Source organism: Mytilus galloprovincialis, chromosome 1 (assembly GCF_965363235.1).
Source record: "Mytilus galloprovincialis chromosome 1, xbMytGall1.hap1.1, whole genome shotgun sequence".
NCBI lineage: Eukaryota > Metazoa > Mollusca > Bivalvia > Mytilida > Mytilidae > Mytilus > Mytilus galloprovincialis.
In genome coordinates, this window is record NC_134838.1 from 1,281,737 (window position 1) to 1,308,309 (window position 26,573).

At 33.8% G+C, this 26,573-nt stretch overlaps 1 protein-coding gene and 1 long non-coding RNA gene across 19 annotated transcripts in view; both read right to left on the reverse strand.

Moving 5' to 3' along the window:
• Positions 1-60: 60 nt before the first annotated feature.
• Positions 61-5,432, reverse strand: LOC143062643 (uncharacterized). The gene is made up of 3 exons (XR_012974802.1): positions 4,809-5,432; positions 3,297-3,449; positions 61-1,603 (listed from the first exon to the last, which is right to left on the reverse strand). It is a non-coding gene; the product is annotated as an uncharacterized LOC143062643 (long non-coding RNA).
• A 17,004-nt stretch (positions 5,433-22,436) lies between these two features.
• The window catches only part of LOC143062655 (tyrosine-protein phosphatase Lar-like), a 174,863-nt gene continuing 170,726 nt past the window's right edge, over positions 22,437-26,573 (reverse strand). For all 18 annotated transcript variants that reach the window (XM_076234356.1, XM_076234435.1, XM_076234366.1 and 15 more), the window contains one exon: positions 22,437-25,944. In XM_076234356.1, the coding sequence (XP_076090471.1) occupies positions 25,876-25,944 (69 nt within the window). In that variant the 3' untranslated portion in view covers positions 22,437-25,875. The remainder of the gene's footprint in view (positions 25,945-26,573) is intronic.

Consider the following 26,573-nt stretch of genomic DNA (forward strand, 5'->3'; position numbering starts at 1 on the left):
TGAGAGGGTTACAGGGCATATTGGAAAAGAAGGGCGAAGGATGCAAAACGGACAATAACGTGTAACAATTATTTTTATTGATCAACAAAAAATCTGCTTCGTACATAACATTATAACAAACGTGTAAATTTGTGGACGGTTTCTTACATAAACAGTTTATAAATAGTATTTTACTTAGTATTGATACCACATTTTACCCAAGAGTAATTAAAAAATAAATTAACAAGCACTAAGATATCAAATCTCTGCAATAATGAGGAAGCGAGTCATCTGAAAACTAACGAACCGACATTTTATTTATCATGTTTATAAATAGAAACTTGTTTTCTCATTAACAAATATCTCCTCTCCATCTAGTTCAGTGTGCAGTGCCAGTCCTTCATGAATTACACCAAAGTTTAAACATCCTCTTCGTCAAGTTCGTTATGTATTGTCAGTCCGTCCTGGGTTACATTACTGCTTTCTCTAGTGTAGGTATTAACACACGTTTCAATGTCAGGATTTATAGCTGATGCAGAAGAGGATGATGAAATCGGTCGCTTCAGTTTTTGTTTCTTTTTAGATTTTTTCTTTGTTTTGGGTTTTTCTTTTGCAGCTTCTTTATTGTGTTCGTCCGCATATATATCGACAACATCATTTACTCTTCCTTTCATGGGTTTTGTTTGTTTTTCAGATAAGGAATTTATCTTTTTCTTAAATTTGCCCAGGAGTTTTGAAGTTTTCCCTTCTACGAGCGTATTTTCACCAGCATTCATATCTGCAAAATACGCGCCAAATTTCCGTCTTGCTTGTTCTTGGTCCCATTGAGAGTTTTGTGTTTTCACGCCACTTATTCCGCCCTCTAGTGAAACCTCGTCAATATCGTCGCCATTTTCATCTTCACCAGGCATGACCATCATGACAGGTGGGAGTCGTTCAGTATCATTTTGACTTTGAATTTTCAACATTGTTTTGCCGTTTTTATGAACCGTCTTTGTTTTGTGGAATTTAAATACACTGTGATTAGGTGGACTATTGTCTGCCTCGTTTTGGACAGGCGACATTGTTCCTATAGAAGTACTTTTAGTACTGGCCGTATCGTAGTCCTTTTTGGCACCGTCTGGGGTGGAACTTGTTTGGATCACTTGAGGCGGAACCGGAGAAGGGTGATCCTCAATTTCAGATTTATCAAACAAATTTATTTTTGTATTAGATGGCGGTAAAGGGAAAGTTTTTATTTCTTTCTTTGTTAATTTTTTAGTCGCTGGTTTTGGTGGCGGATGAATGAATGTTGTGTGTTGTTTTCTTAGTTGGTTCAGTAAAGGTGGTCTCCTACTATTTTTAGGATCAAATGAACTATTTATCGGATTAAACGAATCTGTTTCCCCTTTGATTGGAAATTTGGTTGGAGCTGGCATCGGCGGGATACCAATATTTTGAAACAGTTTTTCCTTATCTTGTTTCTTCGGTTCTACCGTTCTGCAGGCATCGACGAAATAAAATGGAATAGTTATTACTGCAATGACGGCACCAACCAAGGCTAGATACCATCCAATAGCTATGGTGCTGTTCCCGGACTCCTTGTCCTTCTTATAAATCATCAGACATGCAAACGCAAAAATAACTGTAATAGAAAGAAAAAATCAATTGTTATCAATCGTAATTTTAGAGGGGGAAAAAACGATAACTCTGACAGTAAATTACGTTTTGTGAAACCTGGCACCCCCAAAAGAAGAATATAAAACCACATGTAGTGAACATGACAACCCTAGTTTTTTTAAGGTTTCTGTTTGATTTTGCTTCAGGTTAAAACTATGTTAATAATATAGTTCTTACTGTGGACAGTATATTAATTGCAATTTTGTTTACTAGTATTACATTTTAAAATTTATTTCGTCATGTGTTATGCCTCAAATAACAAGTACGGTTATGAAATAACACTGCAACAAAATTTTAGTCAAAAAAAAATTAAAGTAAAGTACTGATTTTGGTCCAGCTGAAAAAGGTAAAACATCAGAACGTCTGAAGCTGTCAAAAGACATCAACTTGAAGACCCCGTAACATGAACTTGTCCATATTCTGAGTTACTGCTGATAATGTTTCCATAATTTTGATATAATTTGTTCCAAAAGTAGTACACTCCACTGTTAAAAAAATCATTTAAAAGCGCGGGTGCTATGTTTTTTTATTTTCATTTATTGTCTAAAAGAAATGCATTACGAAATAACTGTGTTCTCGGGCCTTTATAATTGATTGCTATTTTAATAGTTTATGCCTCCGAATTAATAATTCACTTTGATTACCTACTGCTTTATTAGTGACATTAAATACCGACAAGAGAATTAGTTTTTGTTATGGAAATCGTTAATTTATATTGACCATTTAAGTCATTATTTATTCAAATGTATTGTTGTATTGTCCTCGTTCTAATTAAATTATTGTATTCAAACAGTTGTGTGGAGAAATGTTTTCTATACGGTAGTTGAAAATACAAATAAACGTATTGGAAAATTAAAAAGAAAATTCATTACTTTAAATGAATTGACAATTTAATGGTGTTCTCGCATAAGTTTCACTTTTATTTTTGCAGTTAAGCGAGATAACATTTCTACCCCCATCATGATCTATATTCTTGACATACATGTACCTAATTATATTTTCATGCAAATGTTACACATTATATTTGATTTACCTTCCAATGATTATTTAAAGGGAACTGACAAGTCTTTTGTAGACGAAAAGCATGCCTGTATCCTTCTATATTTGATGAGTTTTATAGATCATTATTCCTTCCCTAACAAAATCTAACATTTCAAAAGAGGACGGGACAATTCTCACTGAATATATTTCACACTAGGGTCATGATAAAGTTCGACAAACTTTTATTAAATTCGCATTATCATAGCTCCAGGCATTTTTTTTTATAGCATTTAACAATATTATGGCATAAAACGATAATGTAAACTAGTTCAGAGAAATGTACGCCAGACTAAACACTGAAGACATACAAATGTAACAAATTAATAAAACACATTGCTAGAGGTTCCTGACTTGGAACAGGCACAAAAAATCGTTAACAAGTTTGTTCCCGTTACCTGCTAACACCGCCTAGTCGACTGTTGTAGATTACACCCAGTTTTTGGTTGGCTTCGTGTTGCTTAGTCTTGAGTTTTCTATGTTGTGTCTTGTGTACAGTTATTTGTCTGTTTGTCTTTTTCATTTTTAGCCATGGCGTTGTCAGTTTATTTTCAATCTATGAGTTTGATTGTCCCTCTGGTATCTTTTGTCCCTCTTTTGTATATTCTATTGTTCCTTACCTGCTAAAACAGCCAAAACGACTGTTGTATATTTGATTGCTCTCGCCTTCTTCCAATGATTTGTCCAGAATATGGTCAACGCAGCCATCACCACAAACAAAATGAAGAAAGACAATCCCAGACATGACAGAATCTGAGTGACCTTGTGGTCAGCTGAAATATAAAAATACAAAATCAAGTTATAAGTACACACTTGTCTATTGTACGAAACAAATTCTAGACTGACTGCTATAATGGTTCACTTTTACAAATTGTGAGTTGGATGGAGAGTTGTCTCATTGACACTTAATACCACATCTTCTTATATCTATGTAGTCCAAATAATTATGACGTCTGGCAAGGCTATTTTTTTTTCTTTTTCTGGGACGCCTGTGGGATAAAAAAAAAACCAAAATCGAAAAATACCCACAGCAGACGGCATGATTATCTGGACTAATATCTATGAATCATCATTTTCTACAGGTCTTCTTCAAATTTGAATAGAGAATTCATTTGATTAAACCGTTGAATAATTTTTATAATCAGAAAATCTAAAACTATCCATATTAATTATTGTCGCCGGAATAGCGCTATCAGTTTTTTACCAGATCCATTACAAGTTTTTAAAAAATTTTCTTCTCATCAAAACTAAGGACTAGTTGGCTAATATATGATCGAAACTGAATTGGGTACTTATATACCATTTTAATTTTTGTCAACAGAATAAATTTCATCGTTTTTTAGTAGATCATCATCTTCACTGAGAGAAGTTTTCCACTTCAATAATCAGACAAATTTGATTTCATGTATCATTGGGTGGGTGGATGGGAGGGGTGTGTTTCTAAGATGATATGGAGGATAAGATTATGTGAGCTTCCCCACCAAAGATTATTTAATGATAAGTGTTATTTACTGGTGGTTCATAAACTTTTAAACATGCATCAAAATCAGAAAGTGAAACCATGGAACTTAAATAATGAACTGATAATTATGCAGACCATTCTGGGTTATCTAGAATCAACGATTTTAGGGACATGAATTCGAAACGGATTTTTTTTTTAGTATTTAAAAAGTAAAAATCACAAAAATACTCAACTCGGAGGAAAATAGAAAAACGGAAAGTTCCTATTCAAATGGCAAAATAGAAATAGAATGAATAACAACTGCCATATTTCTGGTACAGACACTTTCTTATGCAGAAAATGTCGGATTAAAACCTGGTTTTACAGCTAGCCAAACCTGTCACTTGTATGACAGTCGCATCAAATTACATTATTTGACAATGATGTGTGAACAAAACAAACAGACATAAAAATGTCATAAATATGAGTAGAGCAGTCAACATTGTGTTATAATCTTAATCCCCGTAAAATCAAACAAAAAGGCACACTAATGCATATAGAAAAAGGAAATTAGCAAAAATGAAAGACAAGAATACAAAAATTTACAATTTTCAAAATTTAAAGTCATGTTGATTTAACCGTGCGCAAGAAACAACCCAATTAATAACATGAATCTTTCCCAGTCACTCACCAGATTTTAGATTGTCCGGCCACACAGCACAAGTGGCAACGCCACCATTTAAATAACACGTTTGCCACAGTCCATCGTTTCCATCTTTGTGAGAAGACCATTTTGGAAGAGCAAACGCCGCAATAAATAGAATTAGTCCAATTGCAGAAAACACAAACAGTGCAATGCGAAGTTTCATGTATGTTGATGCCATTTTAATTGTATCCAGTAACTATAAATAAGATGATAAATAATTTGTTCACATTTTAGTCGTCATCTCTCGCAACTATTTTCACAAATTTTTGAATTTTCAATAGAATTCGAAATAGTTCTGTTCCGGCTTCACAGCTTATAAAATCTTCCACACCGAAAATTCTGCTCTTGTCCTCTGTCAAATTTTACGAAAATGATAGTCTAACTGTTTGTAATGTAAGATGACGTATCAAGTTTACGAAGAAGATATATAAGCGGTTGACTTAATTCATCAAACCTTTTAAAGAACATTCCTTACATCATACAACCGACATATATATATATATATTGAGTACGTTTTGCGTGATTAAACACTACCTTTTACTTTTTACAGAACCAACATGGTAGAACATGCTTGGATTTTCCAATTATCAAAAATATTTTAGGGCGATTTACACAGATTCGTTACATTCATAATTGATAAACAATTAAAGGCGACACATTGACAAGACTATTTACGTTAAATTGTGTATAATAAGACTAATTAAATTAATCCGATGCATAAATAAAACCGTAAGGCGTTGTTTTAATAGAATCTATATAATATATTACGATACTGAGTGTTAAAACTTCTAAAACGGTATTTTTTCCAAGGCTTACAAAATACTTGAGACAAAATATGCGGAATTACGTTAAATTATGTATAATAAGAAGTTAATCCGATGCCTAAATAAATCCGTTGTATTCATGGCATCTTAAGTTATAATAACTATCGACAATAGTTTTTAAACGTCTAAAACGGGATTTTTTGGGGGTTGAAATCATTTCAACACTCACTTTACAACAATAGGTGATAAATGTGTTACAAATAACACGCAATATCAAGCAAATAAATTAAATGTTTATGTTCAAGATAAAATACCCGCTGGTGTTAGATTTACGATTGATTTTTTGTGCTAATGCGGCGTAAAGCAACCAACAATCAATCAATAGATTTACGATTTCGTTTATTAAACTAGACGAAACTAAGAAATTATTTTCTAAACTAGAAACAGCAAAAGCAAATGGACTTGATGAAGTTGGTCCGTTTTTCATTAAATTTTCATCGGAAGCTTTAACCCCCAAGTATACTAGAAGGTGTTTCCCCAGAAAATCTTAAATAAGCTAAAGTAAATCCAATATTTAAAAATGGTGATAAACATATTCCAGAAAACTACAGACCTATATCAATACTTCCTTCATTATCAAAAATATTTGAAAAACATGTTGCAAAACATTTTTATCTATATCTGTCAAAATATAAAGTTTTACATGAGGCACAAACTGGATTCCGATCTAACCACTCATGTCAGACAGCCCTTACCAAATTAATTGACACCTGGCTCAAATGTATTGATAATGGCAATGTTGTAGGAACAGTCTTTCTAGATTTAAAAAAGGCATTTGATCTCGTTAATCACACCATTTTCTGCCATAAATTACATTTATACAAAGTCATTCAATAAATGGTTCGAGTCGTACCTGTCTAATAGAAAACAAAAAGTGTGCTCTGGTAATACAGCCTCAGAATCTAAATGTATCAAATATGGGGTTCCCCAAGGGTCCATTTTAGGTCCCATTTTGTTTTGTTTTTTCTCATAAATGACATGACTTTAGAAGCCACTCATACAGCCATTGATATGTATGCTGATGATACAACACTTCATGCATATGGAACAAATAAGGAAGAGATAGATTGGAAACTAAATTACGACGCCAACACCATAAATAATTTGTGTCTGAACAATAGGATGGTTATAAATCCCTTAAAACTACTTCCATGTTGATTGGAACAAATAAGAAACGGACTTTGCTAGGAAATGATACGAATATATGTATATTGGCGCAAATGATACCATGTAAATTTAAAACATGTGGCGCAAACGTAGCATTGGAGAAAAAAAGTTATGGTGCAAAAGGACGCATTTTTAGCGCAAACGGATCTCTCCCAAAATTGACAATGTTTTTGTCTATTGATAAAAAAGCAAAATCATGTACACCTAAAATCTTACACTTTTTCCATACACAAGATTTCAAACTTTCCCCCGGACATAATATGTATTATATGCTCATTGTAGAAGGCCCCACGATGACCTATAGTTGCAAAATTGTGTATCATTTGGTCTCTTGTGGAGAATTGTCTCATTGACAATCATGCCACATTTTCTTATTGGTTTATTTGCACTTACATTTGCATTGATTTTTTTTATTGAACGATAATGTTTCGTGACGTTAGTGTAACCTCATGTGCCAATGGTTTGATTTAGGACTAAAGGACGAGAACTTATGGACAATAATCCTATAGATCAGTTTCACAAAGATGATTGAATGAAAGCATCACACTCTCGCTATACTACAAGAGATGATGAATGTTAGGTCCCAATTCTCATTGGACGTTGAACAGCGGATTTATACATCCACGCACCAAATATACTTCTCCAGGGATGATCTTATTTCTAGACCACACTCAACGTAGATGGAAAGGTGAAATGGAGTGTAGAGAATTGGAAATGCGCTCCTCACATACTATCGTATTTCTTAGGCCCATTTTTTTACAAAAAAGGGGGAGGGGCGCACCCATCCGCGTCGGATGACCTTTACATCTGTTTCCTAGTTTTTTATTGTTTGATCTTCTTATTTATAATTTTGCTGTTTTTTAACCACCTCCTTCCACTGATAATCATACAAATTGATATTTTTAAAAGTCCGATTGTATAAAGAAAAAACTCCATTAGGCAATTTTACCAACATCATTTTTATCAGAGCTGAATGACATTTCAAGCGAAGTCAAAATACCCGGGTACTGAGGGGGCGGTATGCTCCATATATATCGTGTCACTTAAACCATTTCATTGAACGTAACAATTCTATAAAAATAATAAAATTTAATGGGTTGCGATAAAAGTAAATAACTTTTATTGACAATGCTCGTCTTTTAAAATGAATACTTAGTATTCTCTCCTAGCAACAGGGGAAATAGAAAAGTTTTCTTTTTATTATTGAACATTTTTTTATTTACATGTTAATTAGATTGTCAATAGTCAAAATAGAGTAAATTAAATGTATGTGTATTAAATATGTTTATGATTATTTACACAAATATACCCGATATATGCTTAAGTTAACAGTTAATTTCTGGTTCATTTGGTTTCTTGTGAAGAGTTGTCTCATTGTCACTTTAAAAAACAATAATTGATATAAAACTAGGGGAAATATCTGAACCTTATTAAGTTTCATGACAGTGATACATATTCGTACTCATTTGACTTATATTACCCTTTTTCACCAATAAACAGTACCAGTGTATATTTAGAACTCAGATTGGCACTCTATGATCCAGGCAATCATATTGTACAATGGAAGTCAATGAACCGTAGAGATCTCTGGTCAAATTGCAGTCTATGACCCGGGCAATCATGTTGTGAAATGGAAGTTAATGAACCGGGAAGATCTCTGATGAAATTTGCAGTCTATGAACAAGGTAGACAACTTGTCAAACAACAGTCTATGAACCGAGTAGACATCTTGTCAAATGGCAGTCTTAAACCGGGTAGGCAACTTGTCAAATGACAGTCTATAGACGGGGGAGATATATGAACAAATTGGAGTCTATCAACTGGGAAGACATCATGTCAAATAACAGTCTATGAACCGGGTAGAAATCTCGTGAAATGGCAGTATTAAATCGGGTAGGCAACTTGTCAAATGACTGTCTATAAACCGGTGAGATCTCCAGTCAAATGACAGTCTATGAACCGGGTAGACATCTTGTCAAATACAGTCTTTGAACCGGGTAGAAATCTTGTCATATGACAATCTATAGACAGGGAGATCTCTGGTCAAGTTGGAGTCTATGAACCGCGGAGACATCTTGTCAAATGGCAGTCTATGAACCGGGTAGAGATCTTGTGAAATAGCAGTATCAAACCGGGTAGACAACTTGTCAAATGACTGTCTATAAACCGGGGAGATCTCTGGTCAAATGACAGTCTATAAACCCGGTAGACATCTTGTCATTAGGAAGTGTATGAACATGGTTGACATCTTTTCAAATAACAGTCTATAGACTGGGGAGATCTCTGGTAGAATTGGAGTCTAGGAATATGGATGATCTCTGGTCAAATTAGCAGTCTATAAACCTGTAGACATCTTGTCAAATGGCAGTCTATGAACCGGGTAGAGATCTTGTCAAATGACAGCCTTCAACCGGGTATGCAACTTGTCAATTGACTGTCTATAGACCGAGGAGATCTCTGGTCAAATTAGAGTCTATGAACTGGATAGATCTCTTGTCAAATGGCAGTCTATGCACCGGGGAGACATCTTGTGAAATGGAAGTCAATGAACCTGAAAGATCTTTGATGAAATTGCAGGGGGGAGCGTCCGGGGGACGATAAATGCATATAGTTGGAACCTCCCTTTATCCTGGGTTTGGACCCCCTTTTTAAAATAGCTGGATCCGCCCCTGCGATTAGGTGGCAAATGCAATCTCAAAAACTATATTAATTCTCTTCTTTATTTCTGAATTTCAAAACCACGAATAAATTTGGCCTAACCTTCATGTCATTAAAAACATATATAAATAAAAGAGAAATTAAAAATAAACTTGTTTCAATTATAAAATACAATAATAAAAAATTCTAAGTGTAAAGATCTATAAATTGCATTACCGTCATTACCGTTAAACTACTAGACCTGAACTACATTTTAATGTCATGTTAATAGTTATGGATTTTCCAGGCAAAAAATCCAATTGTAGGATACGTACCCAGTTACTGACATAAAATGATTCGTACGTATGTACCAAATTATCTATCCATTTAAAAAAAAATACAAAAACCGAAAAGATGATACCATTTAATAAGAAATCCGAGACGATCAAACTCTGATATTTGACATTATTAAATCATATTATAAATACGACGGCGCAAAAAATAAGTATGAGAAGGGAGAAGGCAATCAAAAAGTACTCGATTGCTAAGGCCATGAAGGTGCGCACCTTTGCATACACATATATATAGGTCACTGTACGACCTTCAACAATGAGCGAAACCCATACCGCATAGTCAGCTATAAAAGGCCCCGAACTCACGAATGTAAAATAATTCAAACGAGAAAACTAACGGCCTAATTAATGTATAAAAAAATGAACGAAAAATAAAAATATCATACAGAAACAAACGACAACCACTGAATTACAGGCTCCTGACTTGGGACAAGCATGCACATACATACAGAATGTGGCGGGGTCCCAACCCTTCCCTAAAGCTAGAGGGGGGCAAGGGGGGTCCCCATAACAGCAAAACAGTGAATTGATTTGGTGAAAAACAGATAACAAGGAATTGAAAAGGGATAATAACAGATAACAGTAAATGAAATATGAAATATGAAAATAAATCTGGTCCAGGACCAATCCAGTAGATGACTCGTAGATCTTAGTATATAACTTGTGGTATGGACCTAGAAAATTGTAATTTGTGTAAACAAGACGTTTCGGCCGTTGAGGCAGTTCTGCCTTGCTTGAGTTTTTTCCATAACTTGTACAATAAGTTATAGTATGGATGTTGAATTTTTCTGAACGAAACTACTAGTTTCTGTTTTAGATATAGGGATATTTTTAATCTAGCGCATTTGAGGGATCAATTTTTAATGATTTAGGGTTTTTTTAATTTAATTTTTGAAAATAGTGCAGCCAGTGACACTTTATTATCAATTTGATTTTTAGAAATTTTTTTCAGAAAAGCAATATATATACTTTACAAGTAATATAAAAAAACATTGATGCACAATATATTTTTTTTATTTAATGACCTCATGATAAAACTTAGTTATAAAATACAAAAATACTCAGATCAGTTGAGACAGGACATGTAACTGAAACACGCATGCAAGTTACATGTATGGTTATTCTGATAATAGAAATTGACTCAAGTGACAATTCTGATAGTATAATAGAAATTGGACCTAGTGAAAATTTGGATGACACCAAGTGAAACACCAATCATGTATATAAAAAAAAATCACAAAAATACTGAACTTAGAGGAAAATCAGTTCTTATGTGCAATTATAGAATATGGAAAATTTGGGTACAGCATTGGAGAAGCTGTAGGATTTTAAAAAGGGTATTTGTCAAAAAATTAAACTGAAGACACATCTGTATTTGCATCAATGGTTTCTGAGCTTCAATTTTCGCCATGTGAAGCAGTTGAAAAGCTTTTAAAAATATGGTGGTCAGGGTTCTCTTTCATGTAAATGAAAAGAGAGGGAGTAGCACCTATAATATAAATGCCAAAAGAAAAAGATGTTGTATAATTCACAAAGCCATAATTCAAACCCACACCACTTAGTAATGTAAAACAATTCAAAGGAGAAAACTAACTGCCTTATTTATCAACAACATAGTGAACGAGAAAATTAGTAACACAGAAACAAACTATACAACCACTGAATCCAGGCTCCTGACTTGCAAATAGGCACATACAGAATGTGACTGCGTCAAATTAAGCATGCTAGTTGGTGTCCGTGAATCCTCCCCTAATCAGGAACAGTGGTGTAATTGTAGTACAACATAAAGATTATTATGTGGTCATTGAATAAAAAATTCTATAGGGTGTACCAATGCTTTTTTATAACAAAATCCATACTATAAGTTATTGTACAAGTAATAAGTGAATTATAATTTGTACAAAATGCTACATGTTCACAGACAATGGAATTTATTACAAAGGATAATAATAATATATACTGGAATGGTCCCGGGTCCAATTGATTTTATATGTTTATGTGATGTATGTTACTGAAGTTCTTCTGCAAATACAGGGCCACCCATATTACCAGTAGAAAGACCCCAATAGATATACATTGTAAGAAGATGTGGTAAGCGTGCCAATGAGACTATTATCCATTCAAATCACAATTTTCAATTATCTTCAACTTCTACGGAAGATTGGCTGTCAAAATGCTAACATTCCAGTTTTCAAAAACAGTTAACAGCAAATATAGATTCTCTCAATAACAGACAACAAAATAGAAAATAGTCCTATAACAGCTAACAAAGAATAAGACAATAACAGCTAACAGTAAATATATTTTCAGAATAACAGATAACAAAGAATTAAAATGCCCAATAACAGCATAACAGTGAAAACCAGATCGTATATGGGTCGTAGGGATAATCGGGAATTGGTCGGGTATGCACAACTATAGTTTAAAAACGTCCGAAATTTTCATTCCCTGCCGCCTCGGAGTGCCGGGGCATTTAGTGTTGCACTTGTCCGTATGTACGTTCCAACACTATTAGTTTCCGTTCTCTAATTTTATTTTGCCTGAAAGATTTTATGAAACGCCGTATACACAATGCTTTAATATTAACATAAAACAAAGTTCAAATGCGAATTAAGGTGGCCGTTCTTGTGTAATGACCCTTTATAATGTTATAATATATGCTAGCTGGACATAGTCTCCGTTTTTTTTGGGGTTATATTCAGCAGAAGGTCCGAGTAAAATCATACATTTAAAATATCTAACTAGAAATAAAGCAGTTGGATTTGTGGGCAAGGTGGTAAGAGCTAGGAGAGACAGGTTAATAGCTGTGACGGAGCTTGAAGAGTGCAAAGAAGATGGTGTAGACAGCAACAGGCGCCGAGAAATCTAGGTGAGGCAGTGACTGACACGATGACCACTGTGTGGGCAGTATGGCAGACTTGCACTAACTCAACAAAGAGGAAACCAATGCTTATAAAAGCTTCCTCATAGTGGACACTTATATGTAATGGTAGTTTTATTGCTCTTTTTGGAGAAAGGACACCACAAAATGATATTTAGAATGAAATTCAAAACAGTGTGGCTGTGGCCATTGATTGACACATTAAATTCATCCATTGACTGGGACAATTTACGTGAACGTTTGTCTGTAACGACCACTGTTCACGACGTACCAACGATAGACATTTAAACTGTGGGGTCACCAAAGGTTTCTTAACGCCTTTAATTATAAAATAATTCGAAAAATTAATCAGGAATAACCTTTATGTTTTGATTTATATAATTGATATAAATCAAAACATCGTGTTATTTCTCATTAATTTTTCGAATTACTTTATTAAGGTGTTGAGAACCTTTGGTGACCCCATAGTTTAAGTGTCTTTAAAAAGTACATAGTGAGCAGTGGTCGTTACATATAAACGTTCACCTAAATTGTCCTAGTCAATGGATGAATTTAATGTGTCAATCAATGGCCAGAGCCACACTGTTTTGAATTTCATTCTATCATTGGATTAGTACTTATGTTAGATAGAAATATACATAAACTTTACCACCCCTTGTCCTTGCTAACTTACAAGTAAAGCGAACCGTTTGTGTCATATATTGTGCATAAGTATTTAATCTATGGTGGCCGGTTAAGGCCATTTCGTGTTTTCGCCTTTCATTTTCTATAGGGCGCAAACGCGAAAACGCGAAATGGCCTTAACCGCCCACCATATTAATCAGTATTTCTCGAAGCTGTTATTTTAATGAAAGAAAGCAGGGTGATACCTAAATTTGAGTAATTTTTTAGACATTGTTTTGAGTTAAGACAAGCAAAAACAACTTCAGATAATTGATTTAATGGTAAAGTTAAAAAGAAATGCATCGTTTCAACTAACAAACGACGAACAACAAACTGTAGATGCATTTGCAGCGAGTGTATAGTTTGCTTTCGTCTCATTTTTGTTTAAAATTACGTCAAAAAGTTCAAATGAAAAAAAATGGGTTACATGTTGCTTAGTTTTTAGTTTTCTATGTTGTGTGGACTGCTGTTTGTCTTCTCATCGGTTTGTTTTCGACCTTTGAGTTTGATTGGTCCTTTGGTGTCTGATGCCTCTCTTTTAAAATGTTACCTCTCCTTGTAAAAGTTTAAGCTTGGTTCACACTGCCGATCAGATCAACTCGATCAAGCCCGATCAAGACAAATTACGTGATCGGGAGACTGGTCTGACTCAATCGACAAGGATGTTCGGGATAGTCTACCTTACTCGTCATCGATCTGACTTTCTACCCGAGAGTTTTTGAAATGTCAAAAACAATCGAGTAAGGACCGAGAAGCAAGTCACTCGAGAAGAGATCGAGAATTCGTCGAGTAGCGGTCGAATTGATCGGGAAAGGATCGTGTAGAGATCGAGTTTGGTCGGAATACAAAAATTTAACCGATCAGTACTCGATCATTTCGATCTTTGCTCGACTAATGTCCGATCATTTCCAGACCAACTAGACCAATACCCGATCCCTTCGCGACCACATTCGACCACTCTTCGATCTCTAATCGCCCATACACGAGAACACATGACTGCTACACGATTCTCTAAAAGTGTGTGCAGATCTGATTAACTCTCATAACTCTGCCTCCGCAAAAATATATTGGCAACATCATATTCAACTGTACAAAAATTCCTCTTTGTACAGTACGTGTCTTTACTTTTGCAAGGAGAGGTAACATTTTAAAAGCGAGGCAAAAGACACCAAAGGAACGGTCCTACTAAAAAGCGCCCGGAAGCGCCCGAGAGCGCCCGGGAAAAGAAAAAGCGCCCGGGGAAGGAAAATTAGCGCCCGGGATAATAAAATAATAATATTATATAACAATTATTTTTTTCCATAAAAAAAAAATCATTGCTTGTTTTGTCCTTAATTATGATAAATTAGGATATGTACAATGCTACATCTAAAGTGCCGGTTGTTGCACTTTTGTTTTAGATATCAAATTTGTATATAAATAAGTTAATAAATATAAATGAGAGTATATAGAAGAATCATGAACGATATTGTCCTCGATCAAAACGTATAGTTTGTTACTTAAAAATAATCAGTGCCCGAGGTCTAATATATTTTAGCAACTGCATGGTGAACACCTTTTTTATGCAGATGCTGGTAAAGATATATGATATCTTTTTATAAAACTACAACTGTTTTAATGGCAATGCTTATCAGGGTTTTAATGCTTAGTTTTAAATTTAAACCAAACTTCTGCTTTTTACCCCCTTGTTTTAACTACGGTACATGTATAGTACTGCTTTATTTGCTGATTTATTATGTGTAACTCTTTTAATTGTGATTAGATTAATATTTATTTGTGAAATTTAAGTTGTTTTTTACATTTGTCATTTTGATATCGTTTTTGAAAAACATGTCTTTTGATGTCTTACATTTTGATATCGTTTTTGAAAAACATGTCTTTTGATGTCCTAAATTTTATAAATCTTCCGCATAAACTGTGATCCATTATTATCTGTCTTTCAAAATAGTAGGTCTATTCATGAATGAATATATTATTGTTAAAATTGAAACATTTGTACTTGTTTTTGTGTTTTATCACAAATGTCTATTATCTTAATTTGCAAATTACTTGTCTAAAATAAAAAAAAAAAAATCAATGTGCATAATTTATTTCATCGCCGGACACAAAGTTGTCCCATGCCAATAAAATATCTTTATAATTTACCCGGGCGCCTTTTCTTTTTTCCGGGCGCTATTTTTCTTCCCCGGGCGCTATTTTTTCTTCCCCGGCCGCTTTTTCTTTTCCCCGGGACCTTTTTTTTTCACCCAGGCGCTCCCGTGCGCATTTTAGTAGGACCCCAAAGGAACAATCAAACTTAAAGGTCGAAAACAAAGAGCCCAGCCATAGCAAAAAAACGAAAACCGACCAGAAGACAAACAGCAGTCCACATAACATAGGAAACTAAAAACTTAGCAACACATAACCCATCAAAAACCTGGGATGAACTCAGGTGTTCCGGAAGGGAAGAATATCCAGCAATTTTTGCACCGGCCGATTTTTCAAATATAAATATTGTGCAATAACATTCATTATAAGACTGCTGACGACTAAGTTATTTTATGAAGTTGGTTTATAAGAACATCGATCAAGATTATATTAACCTGTTTTATGCGCTACTTTCTGTTTTGTCTTTCCGTTTTTTGTTTGTTTGCCCAGCAATGTTTGTACTAGTATCAAAAAAAGATGTAGTACAATTGCCAACGAGACAGCTCTTCACAGAACACCAAATGACATAGAAATGATTTATAACAATTATAGGTCACACTACTTTTTTTTTTTGCATTCGAACTTTTTTACGTAATCTCACACAAAAAGGAGACGAAAGACATTTTTTTTTTTTATTTGGAGCGAAATTCGTTCTTACTCTAGAGATGCAAACAATTCAGCGTGCACACGTTTTGTTCATATGTTTCTGACATACTTTTGCAAAGTTTTCATAAACTTTGACAAACTATATAATTACACTCGCTGCTAATGCGTCTACTGTTTGTCGTTTTGTTAGTTCAAACGATGCATTTCTTTCTAACTTTAACATTACATAAATCAATTATCTAAACGTGTTCTTGCTTGTCATAACTCAAAATATCGTCTAAAATTACTAAAATTTCGATATTATCCTCCTTTATTTCATAAAATAACAGCTATGAAAGAAAGGAGGGTAATACCTAAATTTGAGTAATTTTAGACAATATTTTGAGTTATGGAAAGCAAGAACATAACTCTTTTAAAAAAAGGCTTTATCATCACTATCTTCATACATTCATCTGATTAAGATGAAAAACTGTCAATAAAATTAAATATGCATAAAGGAGCGATGTCCTCTGTATCTATAATATCTTCTTTGGAGGCTTTTTCCCCGCGTAATAAGTTCAAATAACAACAAACTGTGCATGCATTTTTGACAGTTCAGACAGGGTCAGCACACTCTGATTAAACGATGCATTTGTTTCTACTAATTTAACGTTAAACAAACTATAACAAATGGCACTCAACGTTTACTAAACTTTGGTTAGAAAGAAATGCACTCTTGATCTCTTGATAGATATATGTAAAGTTGTAAACAGTTTCAGAAAAGGCATCACTCCAGGGGTCATTTCCAAAAAAAGAGCAATACAACTACCATTACATATCAGTGTCCACTATGATGAAGTTTTTATAAGCATTGCGTTCCTCATTGTTAAGTTAGTGCAAGTCTTTCATACTGCCCACATGTGGTCGGCGTGTCAGCCACTGCCTCACCTAGATTTCTCGGCGCCCGTTTCTGTCTACAACTTCTTGTTCATCTTCTTTTCACTCTCCAAGCTCCGTTACAGCTATTAACTTGTCTCTCTGAGCTCTTACCACCTTGCCCACAAATCCAATTCCTTTATTTCTATATAGATATTTTAAATGTATGATTTTACTCGGACCTTCTACTGAATAGAACCAAATATACGGAAAATGTGTCCATGAGACACTGATAATACCCCAGCTAGCATATATAACATTATAAAGGGTCATTACTCAAGAACGGCCACCCAAATTCGCATTTGAACTGGGTTTATGGTAATAAGGTGTTTCATAAAATTTGGTTGAGGCAAAATAAAATTAGAGAACGGAAACTAATATTGTTGGGACGTACGCACATACGTACGGACGGACAAGGGTAACAAAAAATGCCCACTTCGAAGCGGCGGGGAATAAAATTTCGGACGTTTTTATACTAAAATTGTGCATACCCGACCAATTCCCGATTATCCCTACGACCATATACGATCAGGTCGATCTGGTCACGTCGAGATCAGACTGAGATCATGAAAAAGTTGATTTGGTCTACTGAGCTAGTCGAGTAAAGATTGTGTAAAGATCGTGAACTGGTGAATTGATCGGAATTATCGAATAAGTATTCATTTTGTTGTCGGGATGGAGTCCTGATGGGGTCGTGAATTGTCGAGTTAAGGTCGTGAACAGTCAGTTGGCGGTCGGATAGAAGTCGTAAACTGTCCCGATCAAGAATTTGGTTGAGCTAGGTCGTGGAAATTTGGACAATCGGGTTCATTGTGTTGATCTGATCTGATGTTGCCATTTTTTTCGGAAGCAGAGTAATGAGAGTTAATCAGATCTGCACACACTTTTAGAGAATCGTGTAGCAGTCAGGTGTTCTCGTGTATGGCCGTGAAGTGAACAAGTGGTCGAATGTGGTCGCGTAGGGATCGGGAATTGGTCGAATTGGTCTGGGATAAAATAAATATAGAAGTCGCAGTGATCTGGAAGCGATCGGGCATTGGTCGAGTTAATCTGGAAATGAACGGACATTAATCGAGCAAAGGTCGAAATGATCGAGTACTGATCGGTAAAACTTTTGTATTCTGACCAAACTCGATCTCTACACCATCCTTTCCCGATCAATTCGACCGTTACTCGACGACTATCCCGAGCATCCTTGTCGATTGAGTCAGACCAGTCTCCCGATCACGTAATTTGTCTAGCTCGGGTTTCATCGAGTTGATCTGATCGGCAGTGTGAACCTAGCTAACCTACCTAACCTGGGACATTGGGTTTACACTGAGTACAACATAAGAACTATAAAATTCAGTTGAAAAAGGCTTAACTCATCAGATTGATACAAATAGAAATACAAAAACATGTAGATGTGACTGGGTACTTGTACCGTCATGATGATCCGGCATGTTTTAATTACTTTGTTTTTTTTTCTTCTTCGCTGCCTTGTAAATATTGATTTTTTTTTAATTTGATGGCTCAAAATAAATTGGAAAAAAACAAGCATGATGGCTTAGGCTAAATTACTTGTGTGTCTTATCCGGCCATGCTATTGAATCAGAATATAACTGTTGTTAAAAGATAATAATTTTTAATCACCCTAAGGACTTATGTACCAGATTAGAAAATATCCTGTAATACTGTATTATGATTACATTATGAATCAAAATATTGTCTTAATATTCAATTATATTTTTTTTATGATTTGTAATAATAACCACATAAACACATAAACACAAAGTTATCAATTGTAACAGTATTCAGACGAAGGTCAACGTAAATGTCTGCTATTTATAATATTTGTGAATTGTTATAATGTAGAAATCGATGGCAGGGTATAATGATCTATAATTAATACAGAAATCCATTATATTGTAACATTCGGCACATATATTTTTACAATGATTTAAAGGTTTAGAAGAAAAACCTTTGTTAAGTTGAAAAGGTTACAAATATTTGAATTGGATATAGGAAAAGTACTATTATAGATGATAATGCAAATGTTAGAAAAAGACAATTGTGAACCCATTTTATATTTGAAAATATTTGAAAAAAAAAAAGAATAATTTTCATGTCAACTTAAGAAATGTCAGTAATAGTTTTTTGAATTCGTGCTCATCAGTTAACTAGAGAAAAGGCCGATATATAAGAATCGATCAAGAAAAGTATGTTATGGGCAATGTATAAATATGCAGTATCTTTTGTTTTATTGAATGTAAATGCATATGAAAAGGTTGGGAATTTTAGTATCAGTGAAACTTTTATTGTAAACATTTCCCTTATATTTCCAAGCACGAACAGTTTATTTGGTTGATGTCCTGAGTCTGAAAATGCTTATATACCAGTGTCGAGGTTTGGAAATAAAAGAAAATTTCCTTCAAGTGACGTCTAGATATACATGTAATTTATAGTGACACTGTTTTGAAAAGTTAGTATTCTGATCAATTTGTATACACCTTCTTGTATGGAGGAAATTTATTTTTTCATTTATCATGGGCGTAATATATTTTAACATAACTGTATCATTAATATTAAAAAATGGGACCTTGATTAGATTTATTAAAGATGATTCGTTTTCGCTAACTATTCGTAATCTATCACTATATAGAAAAGTCAAATAGGATCCAAAAAGTTAAATTGACACCTTCAGAAAAGTCAAATCGGCACCGACACATACAGAAAGTAAAACCGGCATATACAGAAAGTAAAAATCGGCACATACAACAAGTAAAATCAGCATTTAAAGGAAAGTTAAATCGGCATGAATAAGGCTCCGTGTAAAAGACCGTACTTTGACCTTTAATATATAGATATAGGAAGATGTGGTGTGAGTGCCAATGAGACAACTCTATCCAAATGAATATTTATAAAAGTAAACCATTATAGGTCAATGGACGGCCTTCAACAATAGTTACTTGTTTTTTTATTGTTTTTTGTTTGTAAATTGTTACTAGTACTTGGATGGAAAGTTGATTCATTGGCACTCATACCACATCTTCTGATATCTATATGATACAGGAAAGTGTTGAGTATGGTTACACAGCACTTCATAAAATATATATATGGACGTCGCACTTTTACTATAATACCAAGGATTTGTATGGTCTTTCTATACAAATCCTTGATAATACTAAAGTGAAGTCTATGTACACACTAAGGGCGGGGTGGTCCCTACTATATTTCAATCACTCAATCATGATAGTATGATAAATGTCAAATGAAATCTAGCACATTATTAAGCAGGTTACATGTAATGATATTTCAGAGCTTTACTGCGTGCTAGATGTAGGGCATAGCAAAGTCCTCGACTTTAACACTCAAGCCTATTAAACGTTGTAATATTGAGGTTGCACATATGGGCTAAATAAGCAGTCAAATATGACCTGCGTAAGCAGTTGTGGATCAGATGTTATCTATTGATGTAGATCTGGTAACATTTCCCGCATATCGATGTTCAGGGCATCCATAAATGGTTGTCTGGCTGTCTAAACTGACATAGGACAAGAAAGTGAGTTCTGTCCTCTGGTCCTTGTTTACACAGCGGACAAGATGGGTCTACCTGGAATTGGTTAAAACGATGTCTATTTGCTTGTAATGCTAATGTGTATACTCCAATTGCATCTACATTTTACTGACGCTTTTTTTTTTTATTGCAAAGGTATCAGAACCAGCACTACTCCAAATCAGATGTGTTTTGCCAATTGAAAGACGGTCAATGTCTATGAATTTTAAGGATGGCTTGGTTTTAGCTTCCAACTTTAATTTTTGTTCCCAATAACTGTTCACAAGGTTTTTCCAAGTAGATTTTCCTGGCGGATTTTGCAGTAAGTCATAGCATGAAGGAATGATTTTGTCATACGTTCTTTCTCAACAATAGGGTTATATGTCAGTATTTTTGTTCACTTATAGAATTTGAATTTCTGATGTCAGCTATCTTTTAGCAATCGCTATAAACCATTAATTGATATATGATTTTGAGGTCAGAGAGTCATAAGCATACATACATAGCTGCTTATAATTTGGCTTGCACAAAAGTGAACATGCGCAGCATATGAACCTACACTGAATGTTTTAGGTTCCAATCCTGACCAGGACTAACAGAGACTTGATAACTGTTATTTGCTGCTTTGCTTTTTAATACACAGCACAAGAACAGAACAGTAGGCACATTCCCCATTTCAATTCTCAATTTTACTGTCTATTTTCTAAGGACTACGTTAACCTTGTCCGGATGTGCTTGTAATATTTCCCACTGGAATTTATATTTTGACCATAACAATTTACAATGAAATCAAAGTATTCAAGCTTTGAGTTAAGCCATTTCAATAGATATTTTATAGTATGCCTTTAATATTAACACAACTGTCAGGGGTTTGGGTGAAGGTTGGCGCCTGTTCAAACGTTAAGAAACAAAGCAATTGTATGCACATGTCCTTAGTCAGTAGTGTTTAGTGGTTTTCCTGTTTGATATAACTCATGTGATTCTCATTTTTATATAGATGTATGTTCCCTGTTTGTATTATTTCACATTAGTCATGTGATTCTCATTTTTATGTAGATTAGGCCGTATGTTCCCTGTTTGTATTATTTCACATTAGTCATTTTGCGGCCCTAATACAGCTGGCTGTTGGGTGTGAGCCAAAGCACCATTTTGATTTTGAAGGGCGTACTATTTGTGGACTTTTCACACATAGTGACTTAGATGGAGAGTTGTCTTATTGACACTCATACCACATCTTCATATTTCATATTTCCCCATAACCAAATACTTGACAGTATTTAAATAGTGATGGATACAAGATGCTTTAATCTACAATGTGACTTTGATCCTTGACCCTAAACATGACCAATCATTAGGGGTTTGATAAGATTGTATGCTAGACTGAACTTCTATTGTCTATAATTTCTGGCTATAGCATTTCATTTCATCCTTTCTATTAACAGAGGTCAAGCACTTCACATGACCTAGCAGTTGACAAAGCTAAATAAACACTAGGGCATTTGCACCTTTAAATCTGCCTTCATATTAAACAGTATTACTTTTTAGAAACAGTCGGATTCTGTATGGATGTTGCTGTCCCAAGTCAGGAGCCTGTCAGTGGTTGTCGTTTGTTGCTGTGTTATATAATTGTTTTTTCATTCACTTCATAATTAGGCCGTTACATTTCTTGTTTCACATTTTGATTTCAGAACCTTTTGTAGCCGACTATGCTGTATGGGTTTTGCTCATTGCTAAAGGCTGTAGCTGTTAATTTCTGTGTCATTTGGTCTCTTGTGGATAGCCGTTTCTTCTGGTTTTGACTTATGCAAGGAAGTCTAGTTATTAATACAAGTGAATAACATAGAGTACATTACTATGACTTTTATTAAAGTACTATTTAATGATCGATGAAGAACATTATATTCCAGTAAATGAAATGTAACAAAAATGATATTAAAGCTTACAACTGAACTAACATTTACTTATGTAGAAATAAATAAAATTAATTCTTTAACATAACCACATAACATATTTTGTCTTCTTTTAATTTTGAGTCTCATTTTCTTTGAGGGTGGAAATAAAAACAATAATCAGAGAAATACATTTCTCAAATTCAGATATTCAAATTTCAGAACATGAGTTGTGGAAGCATACTAGTAAGAATTCTTTTTCAGTTTCACAAACTAGCAACCATAATTTTTTTAACTGTCATAACCTATTTCAGCAAAACATGTTTAATTAAATGTGATTGTTTTTATCAATAAAATAATTCTATTCTCTTATAAATTTGAACACTTTCCAATTCATGAAAGAAATTTTTGATAAAATTATTTTCTAAAACTCGCACACTTGAATTTTATCTAGGAATTATTCTTCTTCTTCAAAATTTGTTCTTGGTACATTTAGAATGATGATTTTAATTCAAAGACCCACTTTGTAAGTAGTCTTGTTGACGGGGAAACTGTAAGCAGTAATTGACTTACAACAAATATGGACCACTGATTCTATGGACTGTAATGGCATGAGTCGGTGGTACAATAATGAACTCAACTGATTTTCTTCAATAAAATGATGTACAAAATTATAAAAAGAATTTGGCAAGTTTTGTTTCCTTGTTTGTGAACTAATTGTTTAAAATGAATCTAATACAAGAATATCACAAAATTAATGATGAAAACAAAATGATTAAAATACTTTTTTGTATGTCAATAATGAAATGTATCTGGCCCACGTTCACAATAAAAAACAGTAGCGATTTAGTACAACTATTATAATGGACTAGAATTTTCATCACATTATAATGAGTACCAGCATTTAATAGAAACCACAATTACTTTTATAGCTGAACAATCATTTAAATAGTTTTGTGGAAATGGTCATTGGATAATATTTATAAGAGGAAATCCTTTTTTCAATAACAAGAAACAATTTTGACAGGTAAAATTAAAGACAAACAATGGGCATCATGTTTCTCAAATTTAAAGGAAGATAAACAAACAGACTTTTCTCAAACAACTTGGCTACCTTTCTAACTATTTCATTGAAGAAATAACTCTAGGTTTTATGCAAATTTCTATTAAATGCTGAACTCACCGTAAAGTACACATATTGTATATACAGTAAGCTTTTGTACAATAGCAAATACTTGCTTATGAAATATACAACTTCTATTCAAGTATGAAAAAATATCTCCTTAGATCCAAGTAAACATAAAACACATATTTTTGTTAGAGATTCTCCAATAATTTATATAAATTTAATTCAAATTAATTAAAAAAGAAAGCACTTTGAATTTTCTTAAGACTATAATAAAATATGATTGTATTTCGATAGAAAATATGGATAGTCAATTACAATATATTCTCCTGGAAGATCTAATTAAATATACAGAAAGTTATCCAATCTACTTACAACAACTTAGATTGGACTTACTGCAGGAAGAAACATCTTATAGATCGAACACACTGTAGGAAGCATAAGAAACATCTCATAGATTGTAATGATGAAGACAATACAATGTGTAAACTTTGGAGATCACACACAGTCGTGTAAACTTCAGAGAACACACAGTGTGTTAATTTTAGAGAAAAAACACAATGTGTAAACTTCACAGAACACAGAATGTGTTAACTTAGAGAACACACAACATGTTTACTTTAGAGAACAAATTATGCATTAACTAAAGAGAAAACACACAATGTGTAAACTTTATATAACACCACAAAGTGTTAACTCTAGAGAACACACCAATGAGGACAGAATGATATTGCATTGTGACATTAATATATATAACATCTGACAACATTGTAGCATTACAGTTCCATCTGATCAGCCATCCATTCTAAACCATCTTTACATTTCCTTTCAACAGCCAAAACTCCCATTATTACCTTCATTGTAAATTCAGGTCAACTGGGTGAAAAAATAAAACATTTTAACAATATTTGTACACTTCATTAGACCCCTATTAAAAAGAAATTTAGAATTGGCAGGTGTGATGTTGCTTTTTACCTTCCCCTTGTCTTAAATTAATGGTTTCCTCAAAATAGTTTTGCTTCAAATTTCATTTGAACCTGTGAGCAAAAAATCATATGAAAACTTCATTTTACTCAAAAAGGGCTGATAACAAGTTAGGCCCTTTAGAATTATCCATAGATAAAATAATTATTTCCAAAATTTTAACCCATTACTTTTTCTGCCAATGTTATCTAAGCAAAAAATTGGTTAATTCCTCATATTTTGTCAACCTTAATTCACTGAGCTTTCTGCACATTTTCTTGAAACTCCACATCCACTGCCCACCTACTGGCCACAGACGTCCCAACTATGTGATTGGTCACACATAGTAAATGCTAACATCTATAAATAGAGTGTACTTTTGAAGTACAATTAATAATGTACATATTAATAACACTTATACACACGTTCAATGAAAAATTCTAAAAAAAATTTGAATAGCTCAATGGTTTTGAGATATAGAGAACACAGCTCTGCAGGTTAAGATTTAGGACAATGTAATAAGCTTGGAATGTTTTAGCAAACACATGATCCAATCTTTTTCTTCATGGGGGAAATTACACTAAAATAAAGTAGGTTTTTTGGTTTCTAACAAAGAATTTTTACAATCTAATTTAAAAAAAGAAATTTTAAATCTATAGAAGTTAAAAGTTTCCTTTTTTTCTTCAGATTTTTCCAATGAACTTTTTTTTATCACAACACTGCACGAGCACCTCCAACATAATCATAGTAATAATAAAACAACACAATCACATGATGTAAATAATGCCGTCCCTCAAATCTGGGCGGAGTTATTGTTCTTTGGCAGCACAAATAGGTCGTCACACTGTCCAAATGTTTCCTCTCGTAAATTATGCGTCATATCATAGTGGATTTCACTGTTAAAGCATTCATCTGACCTTGATTTCACAAACATTTATACAACCAAGATTCTCACACTAATATATGTGTATGAAGCACTTTTTCATGTTAGTACATATTTACAATAAAACTGTATTGCACTTTCCTCAGTTAAATGAATAAGTAGAAGATACTCCTGTTTAAAAACTTTCCACATCTGAACAAGTTGTCTTTTGACCAGGAATAATAGCTCTGAAGCAAACAAAATTCAACCTGTACAAAATGTAGGGCAAATTATCCTCACAAACATGCTAGAAACTCATTAACAATCTACAAGCGTAACAAATGTTTGTTAAATAAATAAATGTTTAACATGTTCTACAGAGGTCCATGATTGCCCATTGTTTATTTGGGTCCCACTAATATTGTCTTTCTCTCCATCGCTGGTCTATGTTGCATAATGATCGAATGATCCTAGGTATTCTAATGCAGCTCTGTAACAGAACTGGTATTGGTCCTGAAAAACAACAAATCATCAGTTATTACAAGAAAAAAAGATAAATGAAAATGTGGGCGATACCACAACACGATAGTACAAGTAAAAGAAGAGGAAATCCATCAAATTAATTTTAGAGATTAATATTTTCAGCAGTTAACCCTTTCGCCGATGAGTCCCGGTTTACCGGGATTCACGCTTCAGACAGCTGACGATGAGTCCCGTTTTACCGGGATCGGAATACCTCTTTTATGTTTCCCGCTTAAAACAGTGCAAACATGAGTTATCTTTCTTTGATGGATACCCGGATGAAAGTGTAAGCATTGCGCTTCCGTTTGTTGAAAACCGTGTCAAAATCAGAGGAAATTTACGGAATTTACGAGAATTTGAAATGAGGGAACATTTTTTTTGAAAGAATATGGAAGAATTGAAGCCAAACTAGTATACTTTTTTGACATAAAATGTGGTTTTAAGTACAAAACACTTGGAATGGACATCGTTCAGTGTGAGGAATTTGTACAGCCTCATAAAAATTTTCAAAATTTTGCCGTTTTGGGTTAAAAAATTACGATTTTGGGTCAAAGAGCAGAATTTTGAGAATTTCACCTAGAAAACGCTGAAAATTTGAAAATTTGAATATTTTAAGAAGA